Source organism: Puntigrus tetrazona, chromosome 2, assembly GCF_018831695.1.
Source record: "Puntigrus tetrazona isolate hp1 chromosome 2, ASM1883169v1, whole genome shotgun sequence".
In the NCBI taxonomy this organism is placed as follows: domain Eukaryota; kingdom Metazoa; phylum Chordata; class Actinopteri; order Cypriniformes; family Cyprinidae; genus Puntigrus; species Puntigrus tetrazona.
This window is the reverse complement of record NC_056700.1, coordinates 4,065,358-4,081,008: the sequence shown is the minus strand read 5'-3', so window position 1 is coordinate 4,081,008 and position 15,651 is coordinate 4,065,358. Positions and strand designations below refer to the sequence as shown.

Here is a 15,651-nt window from a genome sequence, read left to right as displayed (position 1 = left end):
AACTCACCTCTACTGGGGCTGCACAACTCATCGAATTTCTAATCGAAAGTACAATTATGTAGGACATTAATCGTTCAAAATCCACTTCTTATATTCTTCTGCGCACTTCAGATGCGTTCTTTTCCCTCTACGTGTTATCTTAACGGTTTTATTTTAGCATTTTTTATTTAAAGGAGAATCTGATCTGATGCATTTGAGACTTGAAAATATAGAAAAGAGATCGATTTTCCGGTTGCTTTTAGCTTGTTTGTTTTAATATGAAAACATGGCATGAGCTTGCTTCAAACAATGGTTTAAACATCGTTCAATGCGAATTGTGATGATTGTAATTAATAACAATTTCAATTGTGCCGCCCTAACCTCTACTTGCATTCCTGCAAAAAAGTAACCTTATACAGAACTCATTACACTTTTCAGATTAAATGAATGTTAGACAACTTCACATCCTTTCACCGCGGTGCAGTATTTGTTAACGAATGCATTTTGTCGTCTGCATCACATGACTAGCTCACATGACGTGGTAAACTTGCTCGTAAGCTCACCTGGTACAGCATAGAGCGCCACACTCACACTTCAGAACTCCATTTTCTCCACTGGGAAATTCATTTTTAACATTAACCGCCATTTTTTTAATAATTGCATTTAAGACTGAAATTGTTTGATTACCCATGATGCTCAGAAAGCTCCACCAATCAGAGTCTCACAGCCAGCAAAGGTTGCCAAAAGTGATCTTCAGCTTCAACGAAGCAGACCAAACGATCACTCGAGTTCTTAAGTCGCGTTTTGTATAATCCCTCTTATTTTTGGTGAAACTATTAACATTTGGTTGATTCCGCAAGATGTTTTGTAAACTTTAACGGTTCGCTCAAAGCGTGCAAAAAAAAAAAATAAGTGCAGTAGTAGTGAGCTAACTGAAGGGCAAAGCTAAATCCTGACGGACAAAAACAGGTTCCAGACTGTGACTAATCCACACCAGACCTGAGACGCTCCGACTGCAGAGATGAAGAAACATGTGAGTATGGAAAAATAGTCAGTTTGACAACAGGCATCTTGATCATTAAAGACAGTGCTAATTAGTGTTGTCACGGTACCAGCATCTCTGTATTGTGTACCGATCCCAGTGAAAAGCCACAGGTCAGTTCCCGGTGCCAAATTCAGTCCCAAAGCAAAACACATGCTAACTAAAAAAAACACTAGTTTTATTAATCAAACTAAATCAATGCCATTATTTTTTTTTTCTTTAATTTTGTTTAAAGTTTTGACGAGTAATAAAAGTATAAAAAAAACAAAAATTAATTTAACAAGTAAACAATTTCACCTCAATTTAATTAGTCTTTTAATTAATTAAATGTTAAAAAAAACATTTTGGGGAGTAAATAAAGTGGATTTACTATTAATAATACATATTGTGTGATTGTTAAAAAAAAAAGTTTTCTAAAAATATTCAACTGTAGTGGTAGTAGTATCCTTATATTTATATTATAAATAATAGTGTGTATATATATATATATATATATATATATATATATATATATATATATATATATATATATATATATATTTATTTATATACACACACATATTACATACAAACATGAATCAATAAATGATCAAAAAGAACTTAAAGAACGGTTTTTCCAATCCTTTTAATGAGTACCTAATCTTTTCAAGGTACAGACAAGACATAGCAACTGTCATTTTTTTTTTTATTTTAAAATGCATCACTCACGCCGTGTCAAGAATAGCTCTTTTAAATCTGAGGGTTTTGTCAGAATGTTGTCTCACAAACCAAAACATCTCAAGAGGTGAGCGGGAACAGCACTTCAGAGGACCGATTAAAATGCTTTAAGCGAAGAGGGGAGAATCCTGTTGATCTGCTGTAATACACAGTTTATCACTGACGCTCAGGGTTCATTACGGGCTTTCAAGACCGCCTGTTTTTTGGTGTCACTCATCCCGATGCTTTGGCAGTACTGGAACTATTTTCACTTTGTTGGAAGAAATAATTGGTCAAATTTGGCCTAAAGGGCATTTCACACTAAGTGGGATTAATCGGTGCGAACGTACGCTGCAACGATGTTCTCGAATCAGAACAATAAATCTCTATAGAGCCAATCACATAGAGCGCGATCGGTCTCGGTGTGGCGAATTTAGTTTTTTCCCCAAACAGCGTGTCAAAGAAACAAGCCGTTCGATCAGATTGAGCTCTACATCTCTGCTTTTACACAGAAAACGTTTTTTTTTTTAAAACAGCGCGATGCATTGCATAACACTGCAAAAATCCCACTGTAAAGAGAAAGCACTGATGCTCTACAGACGCTGAAGCCTATTCTCCATCATCTTAACATATACACTTTTTCTTTGCTATTTAATTCATTTGAACCCAGTACCAATGATTGATTTAACAAAGCAGCGTTGGGCTGGTGTATAGTTTCACCTACCAAAAAGACCCAAACTGGGTTAGTTTTTAACCTAGCGTTGCTTGTGCATTTGCAGATTGTCTTTGCAAATATGAATTAGGTTATGAGACGTGAAGGACAACACAGAGGTGAATGAACAGCGCCGAAACTCATTTCGTGACACTTGAATTTTGCGCTGTTATCTGACCTCATGCATAATGCAGTGCAGTGATTAGATGGAAATGAACAGCGTGAAGAAACTCTCAGAATCTAAATGACGTGAACGCACTCTCCTACCGACAACAACAACTCTTTAAGCACATGCTTCAGCTTTGGCTTTTATCCCAAAGCACCGGCAGCTCAAAAGTTTTCACGAAACTCGAAATCTAAGACTTGGAACATTAAAAGAAAGCACTTTCTAGTTTAGTCCAGATATCCGTTAAGCAAGTTATGCACCCAATGATCTAAGATGCTTCTTGCTCTTTTTTTCTCAAGTGTGTCCTTTCAGAAGCCAATGTCTCCAGAGTCGTTTTTTTGTTTGGCCTGTCGTATTGGAATAGAGAAAAATAAGGCAGGCCTCTTTTCGAGACTGCCAGAGAAGGACCGCATGCTGTTCTCAAGGAATCGGGCCACAGAAATCAGGAAAGGATTTTGCTGAAGCTTACAGTGATATAACACACTGTCCAGGGAGGAGTCTGTGTACGGTCTGAGGTCCAGCCGTGGTTAGCTGGAATTCAGCTCCTGATATTTCCCTCCGTCTGTCAAGCACACGGATAAAAACACGATCTCAAATGAAGACTCATCAGCTGAAACACCTCTCTGCTTCCATTCGTGAAGAATTACACAACTTGTGCTTTTCAGCGTTATTGAAGTATGCATGAAAACTGCATGTTTGTTTCTGCATGAAAATTGTTTTATAGTGTGTGTGTGTGTGTGTGTGTGTGTGTGTGTGTGTGTGTGTGTGTGTACACTGCCCTGGTCTAGAGCTACTGATATCTTCAATGAATGGCATCGAGTCGATCAATGCTCACATAAAAATATTAACAGAAATTTTAGTGGTCTTATTTATGCATAAAATAAGCTTTGTTCTGACACAACCTAATGGTTATTTTCTGTAAATAATAAAACCTAAATGTAACATTTTTGGGGGTTTGTAACAAATTAAAACCTGTTCAAAAAGTCAAAATGTTCTGTAAAGTGTAATAAATGATAAACAAAACACCAGCCCAATAATTTACACTTACACCTATTAAACATAAAAATGACGGCTTTCAAAATGCTGAATAATTACTTATTTGACGCTCAAAAAAAAAATAAAAAATCAATTTAACATCTTTATTAGTATCGATGAATGCTCGAATATTTAATCTGTATGATCAATCACAAATAATCCAGATTAACGTCTTTAATAACAGCAGGCCAAACGACCTTTTGCCAACTTCATCACAGGCAGTGACAGGTAAAGTGGGTTTTTCCAGCAGAGAGCTGAATCATAATGAAGCATATACTCATAATCCTCAAAGGATTACAGCAGTAATCTATAATAAGGCTCATCATAACACAGAGGAAGAATTTACAATTATTGGATGTGTTCCAGGAAATGAGATGGCTTTAAAACTAATTGTTCAGGCTTACTGTAGTTAAACTGAGTCAGTTGGATAAGTAGCCCAAATTACGTGCAAACTTTAAAATGATCCCTAATCAGTCAAAACGATACGGGACGCTGTCTGACTTTGTAGAAAGTCAATTTAAAAGTGACACTGGCAGTAACCTCATGTCTTTCCATCCTGACGACAGGCTCAGAGGCACATCTTTCCAGCTCCGCTAACTGGAACGAACCGTTTTTAAAATCAACTCGCATTTCCGTTCAGCGGATCGACATCAAATAAATAAAAGCCTAATGAACTCTCACGTTACATCCAGGCGCGGTTTAACCCAGAAGAGATCAAAACTGTTTTGGGAACAAAACTTTGCAAATGGGTGGAAACTCTCCAGAATTGTTTGGAAAAATTTTGTGGAAATCTACCAAATGTTTCCCACCCCTAGCCGAGACCCTCAAGAAAACTTTTTTGTCAAATGCGATAAAGACGCTAGCATGAAAAGCTAATATTTCGTATGCGAGCCGCAAGGGGACCGGGAAAGAGTCGCACGTATTTTGATTCATTTGCGCATTTTGAGACGCAGGTCTGTCTCCGTTCACGGTTGGGAAAATAGCAGAGTAAAATGTATTTATTTATTTAATAAATGATGCATGCGATGAATCTTTGATTGGTAAGCATATATATTTTTAAAAAAGGGAATACCAAATGAGCATGGTTAGATTTACATAAACGCATTTTTGTGTGCGTGTTGAGGAGGATGTCTTAATGGTATGAGACCTCTTACATATCTGGGAAAATATGATTTCTCACATGAAACGCCGGGGTCTTAATTGTGCCATTACTCGCGTACTCAACAGACAAATCAAACCCAAACTCGGCTGAGGTTAATGGTTTAGAAAAAGTTTGTAAAAAAAAAAGTGTTTTTTTCAAGCATCTCACATTTCCAAAAGTCATTCAGAACACAAGAAACTCACAGAAATCTGAGTCTCGCTGCTAGAAGATGAATGCCAGATGAAAACAAACATTGATGTACAAAGAGCCGAGCGCAGATCCAAACCATCCCTATTCCCAAAGTTATAAAAGATAAACCAAAATCAAAACATAAAAATTGATCAAGTGTCAGCCGATCAAAGCGGCACATTTTGGGGAAAGAAAAATTCTTCTCATCTCGGAGGGGAAAAAAAAAAATATATAAAAAAATCCTCCCATTGCCAAAAGGAGTAGTATTAGTTAGCGCTGGTAGCCGCTAAAAAGGAGAATCAACGTAAAGGAATATACTACAACGTGCGCTCGAATGCAGTGTGTGTTGTTTGGAGAAATGGTCTCAAATTTCTGGAGATGTGGCTTGTTTCATGGATGACTGAAAGCTGTGCGTGGATGGGTAAACCTGACTCTCTTCCCATGACAATGCAGTGAAAACCCATGATAGCCGCGTCACGTGATTCAGACACGAGCTAGCAGACGCTAAAACAAAGGAGAAGCGCAGCGTGAAATCAGTCTCATCAGGACTATGAGATCTTGCACAATGGGCTCGACGCGAGCGACACAATACTTTGCCAGAGCTTGTCGGCAACTTCAGGTAAAACATCTTCACCGACTGCATTCGTGCGTTTGGCCTCGCCAGGTAGAGCAGAGCAGCGCAAGAAAAGGGAACGGCGACTTCAGAATAACGCTAAATTACACCATAGGCTTCATCTGAATACGTACAGGCTGTTTACAGTGGGGGTGAAAAAGATCACACGTCCATATTCAAAGCATTCATGAAACAGCAGGCCGACAAACTCATTTCTCAGAAGACTGCAGAGCGCACCCAAAGGATGCTTTGCTATCCCATAATGCCACGGGAGAGGACTTCTAATGACAGCAAAGTGACCGACAGATCACATGACAGTAACAACATGAGGAATGTAGTTCAGTCAGATCATACTCGCGCTACATAACTTTGTCAAGTAATTATTTATTTAAAAGAAGCGCCTACCCCGAGATTATGAGACTGTTTTTGAATGATTTTGTTTGATTTTATTAGTGCTGTCAAACGATTAATATAAGTTTGTTTACACACACACACACACACACACACACACACACATATACGTATATGTATAACTATGTATAATTCCTATTTTTCGTGTGAGGACTTCCTGCGGATTTCTGTCAGAATAAAAGCTCCATTAACATTCATTAATATTAGTATTGTACTATTATTGTTGTTCTGTTAAATAAAATGAAAAAGACAATGATGATGATAATAAACAGCTATATTAACACATTTATTATAACGTTCACGCATAGCGTTCAAATTGGGATCTACGATATTTTCTAATGTTTTAAAATAATCCCCTTCTGCTCAGCAAGGCTGCGTTTATATTCGCAAGATCAAAAAATGCATTTCCTAACCGTTAAATTGTGCTCTTGTCTGCTATAATGTTAAAAAATGTGTCAAATAAGTATTTTTAAATTGTTTTGTATTAGAGTACAACATTTAAAAAATTGTTCCATTTAGTGTCCATTTCGTTCATTTAACATTGAGTACCGGAGGCATCCAAGATGTTTGAGTTATTTTAACTTTTTTTCCTGGTAACGGGTTACTTGCGTGTCTTTTATGACTTGAGCTACGCTGCAAACCTAATCATTTATCTTGTGTTCAGACCTCGTTATAATGAAAGGACCCACAACAGAGCAGATCGAGATGAATTATCACACTGGTGCTTTACTGCAGAATCTTCTGAAAGTCCTCCATATTCACTAAACAGAGCTATCTTGACTATTGACTGTATATGATCACAGCAGGTGATGGCCTTACCTTCTGAAGATTGTATAAAAATCACAGTTAACACAAGTCCATGCACCAGGGGACTTTTCCACAGTGAAGTAGCCATTTTGGTTATTGAAGAGCGTCTCCAGATGCCAGGCAATAGTTGAGATAGTAAAGTAGACGTAGACAGCATTCAGGCCACGCTGACATCAGCAATCCTCTCTTCTCCGCCCTTCACCATTCATGCTCCGTCTGAAAGCACGTTAAAGACAGAGTAATTAGCGGTGCGAACTGGGATCACCGAAAAACAGAAATCACATCACATGAGCGTCAGGCCGTAAAAGACTAAAACGCCGCGTCTGTAATCGGATCGATGGCCCAATGTGACAGAAAAGACCACAACTGATCCGATCAAAAGGACAAAATAATCACGCAAATGCTCAAATCTGGCTATTATCTCAAGCCGATTCAAAAATATGTTACGCAGATGAAATCTCTCCGTGTGATATAGTCAGTATTTTCTAAACATGTATAGCGATGAAAGCCAAAACAGGAAATGCCAAGGATGTCTATTTTCGATTTAAAGCCTAACTACAGGGGTGTAAAAGTGACTCCAGGAAAGATGGCAGCATCGTAACACTGCTTCTACAGAGAGATTGGTAGGACTTTAGAGATCTTTGTTGCATCGCCTGCCAATGGTGGCGGTTCCAAAAGGTTTTTTCCTCTTTATTTTAAAAGGCGCTATATGTTTCAGCTCCAGAGAGGATAAAATCTAGGAGTACATTCAATTGTACAAATGTTTGGAGGTCATTATTTATAAAGCAACATGGAGAACAAAGAATGCCGAAATCCGAAATGCGTCTCGTTTCTTTTAATCTAACAGCGCAATAACTGTTCGAAAAAAGTTCGAATACAAAACTACACTCTGGCTGCTAATAAACTTTTCTGCGATCTTCGTTTTCAAGGCAACTGCCTTGAGACGCGAATATCTGGAAAAATAACACAGAAATGCATCACTTTCAAAACAAATGCATTGATTTAATTCACACGCATTTGGTAACCGTTTATCTCGATAGTCTTGACGCCACAGCCGTCCACTAATACCCTAAAGAGAGTCAGTTGTCGTGTAGTTCGTTACCTCCGTAGGGAACGGTTCATTCGGTGTAATTGTGCTTTTCAAGTCTGACACGCGACCTGCTGCAGAGACGAGACGGCACGGAGCTAATCACAACCACCAAACGTATCCGAGCTCAGAATATTCAGTTTTAAAGCGCACTGGAGGAGATCAAACATCTCAAACTGCTTAACGGCGTCTGCATTATAAACAGCACTGACAAGAAGAGCTAACGCTGATGCCCAAACAACCCGCGTATCAAACTAAAATCAGTTTTATATCAAACCTTAAGAGAGAAGCTATTAGACTTGTTTTTAAAATCGGGACTCTGGCTGTCACATGCTATTGAATGCAGCTTTGCCAGGTTATAAACTAAACTACTGGATACCGAATGTATATATATATAAAAAAGGACAAGATCTCAATGTCTTGTGTCAATCAGAATTACATTCATCTCCCGTCAGGAGAGAGCATCAAACGACTGCAAAGATTAAGATCCTTGCAAAAGCATGAGCAAAATTAAACATCCAACATCGGTGATACTGGAAAACGTCATTGCCAGCCAAAAAACGGTATGTTTACAGAAATAAATCTAGTAAATCTTGTCAAATCACCTTGTCAACCTTCACAACAGAGGCAAACAAACTCAAGAATAATGGAACAGAAACTTGTTTTACTTCGCGCGAGATGAAAGCACCCGTCTCGTATCAAACTCTTTCTGAAATTCTGTGAAACTCGGAAAAAAGTGAGAAAGGCTGGGAGAGCATAAATCAATCTCAATTACAAGCCAGATTTTTTTTAATTTTTTTGCTCTCTAAAGAAAGTGCTGCTTATCTGTGCAAAACCAGTTTGTCGCCATTTCAGAAAAATACACACTAAAGCAGATAACTTATCTATTTTGTATCCGATGCAACTTCTGTTTGGATCTAAGTTTGGAACACACTACTGTAAATGTTATTAAAAGAAGCGTTTTATGCTCACAAAAGCTAAATATATTTTACATGGGGGGAAAAATGGAACATATCAAACACCATTTTATCAATTCAAAATATCTCTATATAGTAAAATGTCAGTTATTTCTACAATCACAGCAGATTTATTTTTAGCATTAATACTAGTCATCATTCATATATGTATAGACACACGTATATATACACACATACATATATATATATATATATATATATATATATATATATATATATATATATATATATATATATATATATACATATACATATATATATATACACATATATATATATATATATATATATATATATATATATATATATACATATATATATATATGTGTGTGTATATATATATATATATATATATATATATATATATATATATATATATATATATATATATATATGTATATGTATGAAGAGTTTTTGCAAAATCAGACGACTCCATTTCTTTTTAAATCATGTTTTTTATTATAATTTATTGTTATGTTTTATTGTGTTAGATGCATTATTTATTTATTTATGTGTGTGTAATATATGTTTATGTTGGACTGCACAATGAAGAGAAAACTGGTAAAAACATACCCGTTATGTGTTTTTGGCAAAAAAAAAAATGGAAAAAGCATTGAACTGGACAAAAGACATTTATAAATGTTCAACAGATTTCAAATAAACGCTGTTCCTTTGAACTTTTAATTAAAGAATCCTCAAAAGAAACGCACAAAAACATTAAGCGGCATTAAACAGTTTTGAACACCGATGATAACAATAAAAATCATTAACTGAGCGTCAATAATTATTGTAATGACGTCTGAAGGACGGTGTGACACTGGAGTAATAAGGTATACGACTATAACCTTTTACATTATACTTTTACTGTATTTTTGAGCTAAAAAAAACGAAGCCTTTGTGAGCCAAAAAAACTTGGTCCGTCTTAATAATTCAAACTTTGTATCTAAGCGCAGGCCTCAACATAGCCTCCGATAACAATCCCAATGTGCAACATTCATAATGCAATCTTTTTCTTTTTTTGAAGCTAAGTAACTCCGGCCCTCTGTGACATCTCTGGTCTACCTTTACGTTCCTGTGTGTTTATGAAGATTACAGACAGATCTCTCCTATCCCTCGGCTCACCCCGAGCTACATCATAATTACCGCGGCAACAGGTTCAGTCGATAAACTACTAAAAATCACCTCTCTTTTGTGCGTGTTTGCATTTTCCCGTTATCTCACGGGAACAAACACATTCAGACTCTTCACCCGCATTGGCGGAAGGCAATATCCGAGACCTCGGGGAGCCCGAGCTCATTATAACACAATGCCAAACGCTGAAGACGGATGACATGTCACGCTCACTTTGTTCACAAATGCATTCCCGCCGACGCACATGTGCGCGAACGCCCGCCCGAAAAACTGCATTAGACTTTCATCTTCCTCAAAAAACATCCACGCTCGGCGTTTAGGACACAGGTAGGGAATCCTGCGCGCCGGTGCACTTTGAAGTGCGCTTCATCAAAGCGTCCTCATCATCAAGTGCACTGATTACTTCGTAATGAACCCAAATATAAACACCGTGCATTTTTTTACGAGCGTGGACGGAAAAGGTCTGAACAAAACGTTCCACGGAAGACCGAGTTAATCATGTCTCACGACGGGAAACGTTGTAGAGGATGCGTTTGACATCAAAAATAAATCAACCTTGGCGTGCAGAAGCGGAGCAGTTGTACAAATCAAACGCTTGCACTTAAATATATGGGTAATTAATTAGCAAGGGCACACTGAACGAGATGCTCGTCACGTGATCACCCAAAACCGAGATTTGTTGAAGAACAATCGAGTCTCTATAATGCAAGCGCAAGGCTTCTGCAACGCTTTAAAAAGCACAGGTGACCCCTGTCCGTGAAGAAAAACAGTAGGTGTGTTCTTTTATTTATTAAGCGTAATTGTGCACGTTTTCGTTTAAATGTAGCAAGATTTTATGTCACATACAGTTTGTACGGCTTGTAGCGAAACGTCACTCTGGTGCATTTCAGGACTGTGCGAAGAGAAAGGAGAAATGTATTAAATAAAATAAATACGCGAGTCGGTGGACGCACGCGGCTGCCAGATCTCCACAACTTTAAATCCCCCTTTCAGAGTTTTTATCATGAATAGACACATTTTCTGCCCACTTGATCTTTCCAAGCTGGCAACCACACACAAACCCTCTCTCGACGTCGAGTAAAAAGTGCTGGAAGCTGGACTTTAGCAATCTCTATTGAGGCGTTACGCTTCACATGGCTGTGTTTTCGCTTTTTGCTACGACTAAATCTGAAAGCAAAACCACGAGCGACGTTCCTGACTCGTGCTTATGTTAAAGTGAAAGAATTCTGAAATGCAAATAATTGTGATTAATGACTGCGAACGCGCCAAACTTTCCCAAGCTGGGGTTTAGTGAACAAACAGCAGGGAGTTACACAGCTAACGAATAATTAAATCTTCCAAATGCTAAATTTAAATGTCTTTTTTTTACAAATTAGTCAAAATAAAACATTTAAAATAATAATAAATAAAATAATAAATAAATAAATAAATATAAAATAATAAATAAATAAATACAATATTAATAAATAAATATAAAATAATAAATAAATATAAAATAATAAATAAAATAATAATAAATAAATAAAATATTTTTTAAAAATTAATTAAATTAAATAAATACAAATAAATAAAAATAAATTTATATATATATATATATATATATATATATATATATATATATATATATATATATATATATATATATATATTTTTCCTGCTTCCCTAGTGTTTTTATCGTGTGTATAAAAAGAAATAAAAAATTAATTGAATTATGATTAAGATATTTTTAAGTATAATTTAATCTACATGTAATAGTTTCTACCTAGCACTGGACTCACTTTATAGTCACAGAGATGGATCGTTTTTATTAATTAAAAAAAAAAAAATCCATACACATCTGGGACGTATGAGGGAGTAAATGATGAGAGAATTAGTTCGTATATGGAGTGTCCCTTTAAGGAATATTTTTCACCTCTCACTAATACGCTTAATTAGGCCTAATCATATAAAGTTAATCAGCCTTATCTCTTTCTGCGCATTCACGTGGGAAACCGTTTAGTGCACTGCATTATGGGATTAGGATCCCAAACATCCCCAAATAAGAGCGGATCCAGCAGTGGAAACGTTTTAGTGAGCTCGGACGTAACCTGCTGAGACTGAAGACGGCGGGGCTGGCAGCGCTGGGAAACGTCTGGAGACCGGCATTATCTTCTCCATAAACACCATTTTGTTTGGCAGATTTCAGACTGGATTTGTTCTGACTTGAAATAAAAGGATTAAATGATTAGCTTTAGACAGCTTTGCGCCATTCCTGACTGAGGCCCGGTTCTTTTTCTGCGTGAAGGAGAGAAACATGCACAGAGAGACGATATCCAGCATCTGGACATTTTTGATCATTTTTTGCAATGTTTCTAGGACTCTGAAATTTCAGGGCTAAATATGATTGGTCATAAAATCAACTTTCCGTATTAAATGAATAATAAACTGTTATTAAAGATCTTCTTTTAAAATTTTACTCCGTTTTCCTTTTTCCATAATCCTCCGTTTTAATGTTTCTGAATTTCAGTGATCGTAAATGTATTAAAAGGTTAACAAAAATGTGTTTTATTTCTAAATTTTGTGCATTCCGTTTAAATTATTTCATTTAATTCAATTTTAATGGTTTAATTAAACATTAATAATCAAACAGTGTGCCTAGTCAAACGAAGCTATAAAATAATGTATTGTTTTTCGAATAATAACAGGGCCATATTAAATTGATTTAATATGATCTTTTTAATAATTTATGTAAATGTACGATTTTTTAAATAAATTATTAAATCAAAAATACTAACTTTTGATAATGTAATATAAAATAAAACAATTTATTTTGACAAAAGTTTACTATTAAAGTAATAATAAATGTTTATTAATACTACCGTTTGTATTTTTTCCTATTACCGTAATTGTTGTCGTTGCGCAATAGTGATTATTTCTGTCACAACTGTGTCAAGCTAAAGCGCTCTTATTTTGACGGGTTGTCAGGTTCATTACCCCCGGCCCATATCACGATTCGATTAAGTGCACTGACCTACTTTTGATTTATTCTCTCAAAGTTTGGCAAATTTCACGAAATTCCCCGTTATACAGTAATCTCTGCTGATTCCGTCTGTGTTTTCCGGGCCCCGTGAAACGAAGAGGTGGAGGAAAACGATCAAATACGGCTGTGTTTCGGGAGTGTGACATTCATCCCAGAGCTTCCCGTCTCAGAGAGCACCGAAAGAATGCCTGAGAGTTTCTAAGGCAGGGAGGAACTGAATGAACGGGGAAGAAAAGAATGGAAGAGCGAAAGAAAAGGGTGGGCGGGTCAAGCGGGAAGATTGACAACTAGTGAGTGTCGCTTGACCTCTCAGGGTTCGTCTCCAAGTATTCTCGACAGGCTTAAAGAAGCAGAACATAAAAGAGCTGGAATGTTAATTTATTTTCAATTGGCGGGACCAAGACGGGAGAAAATAAAGAATGCATACGTGCATGCACGGCAAGCCAAACGGGCACAAATGAGATGTAAAGCTGCATCCAACGCAGCTAATTAAAGACGCCAAGCAGTATTTTTAATTCGTTTTCAAGCCAGGGTTATAAAAGTGTCAAAAAGTAACCCGACCGCCGCGAGATTGACACCGAAACGTCACATTCGAGAGAACACAGATTCTATTCCAGACTCAAACGTCTCTCTTTCTCCGTCAATCAGCGATTTCTAAAATTAGCACAACTAATCCAAAACTTCAATGTGAATTTGATCAACACAGACCAAGACGGCTGAGTTTATCTATTCTGCCATCGTTTAATTTCATCTCTACAATCTCATTTTTAGAAAGTCTATACATTTGACCCTTTAAACGGTACGCCTATTTATTGCTTGCAGGCTAATTATAATCGACCGTTTTTAAAAAAAAGCATCTCTAAAACCCAACGGGCGACAAAACACACTTCAGCTAAAGCACAGACACAAGGACATTAGCGATGACTTTTTAAAGTGTTTAAGTAGAAGCATTGATTGATCGATCCAAAAAAAACGTCATGTGAATAGATAAGGTTTCACTCGGACATCGTGTTTATGTTGTCAGCTGGCCAGCATTCATCAGGAAGGATGCAGACGATCGAGACGTATTGATCTCCAAGCAAGCAAACCAGAAAAGGAGGTGCAAAACCTGCCCAAAGTCTACCATTTAGACACTGATGTGCATCTTTTTGGGGCAAAATATAAATATATAGCATGGCATGTAATAAAAACGAATGGCGTTCGAGCAAATGTACCATCAGTAAGAGACAAGTAAAAAGAGCAATAACTATACAAACACATCAAATGGATGCCATACGGATAAAACGTGCTGAAATTGTAATACTGAAGCAAAAAGGCCATTTTAGAGATTCATCTAGTGATGCACATATTCTCAACACCTGAACAATCTGACCTAAAATCATCTAAAACCCTACAAAATGCAGCATTATAGCAGCACCGTCATCGGTTATCTACAGCATACAGTTCTTTCTTTACTTTTAATCGGACGTGATTTGATCACGAGCAAAAAAAAAAGCTATCTGTTCCTCGGCATTGACGCACCTTAAAAGCGAATGAAAGGAAGAAAATAAACGGCATAAATAAACCCCCTCCCAAAAACCCAGCTGGCGAGTGAGGGCCGCGGGATTCCAGCGGCACGTCTCGTGAAATATGGCTCCATTCGTGGGAAACGGTGTAAGCAGATCGCAAACAGAGCGCAAAGCCGACTTGATCCGAATTTATGAGCTCACCTGTCTTATCCAAGCGCTTTCACACCGGTGATATAGTGTTTGGGTTCTAACTGTATTATGTCTTTCGTAATACATCAAGCATGGCGTTAGCTCCGGCAGGCCACATTCTTCAGCCCCGATCGGTGAACTCCTGCTCGTCCGTCAGCCGTGTGTCATGAATCCCCAGCTCCACCTGACTTCACCTACACCACTTTAACACTTAACAACTAGTAACTTTTTAACCACGTCAATCAACTACATGCCAACTAACTCTCTACTGACTTTCAGAGTACACTGTTATATACATTCATTTAAGGTCAAAAACAAGCTCGAAAAGGCCGAGGGGCGGGGCGCTGCGCCGCTGGAGGCGGGGCTTAGACTAACGTAAACATGACTCGTGATGCACACATTATAAGTTTGATAAAAACAAGGTTTATTCATTGCGTACCTTTTAAATGGGCTTTGAAAGAAAGATTACAGCAGCGGTATGGTACTACCTTTGCTTTCATTCTTTTAATGGCTTTGGAAAACTTGCTTCCGATGTTTCCTTGCGTCGCTTCTCGCATAAATCTGGGTCGTTTAAACAAGCTTCGTTGTCATTTTTCTGTAGGAATTAATTGCTTTTGCTGAAATCCACGAGTGATTTATTTTTTTTATTTTTTTTTAAATATAGTTTTCAAACATAACCACCAAAAAGTCCCCAAAAAGTTCGCTTTGGTGAGCCGAACTGCCAAAACGAATTGCTAAAACAGATTTTTGTTCGAAAAGATGTCATTTGAGTTCATTGTATTTCGTTTGAAGCGTATCGGGCCTTAAGGGTGGGTTTAGGGTTAGTAGAGCAAGCTGACAGTCTACTAATACTCTAACGACTGCTAGTTGACATGCTTTTACAAAAACACTCAGTGGAATGTCTTAAGTGGACTATAGAAATAACTATCGTAATAAGCCATGATATTTA

At 37.2% G+C, this 15,651-nt stretch overlaps 1 protein-coding gene across 8 annotated transcripts in view; it reads right to left on the bottom strand.

Annotated features, from left to right (window-relative positions):
* The window catches only part of LOC122323258 (adhesion G protein-coupled receptor L2-like), a 95,764-nt gene that overhangs the window by 68,779 nt on the left and 11,334 nt on the right, over window positions 1-15,651 (bottom strand). For all 8 annotated transcript variants that reach the window (XM_043217015.1, XM_043217007.1, XM_043216955.1 and 5 more), the window contains exon 2: window positions 6,804-7,007. In XM_043217015.1, coding sequence (XP_043072950.1) covers window positions 6,804-6,948 — 145 coding nt within the window. In that variant the 5' untranslated portion in view covers window positions 6,949-7,007. The remainder of the gene's footprint in view (window positions 1-6,803; window positions 7,008-15,651) is intronic.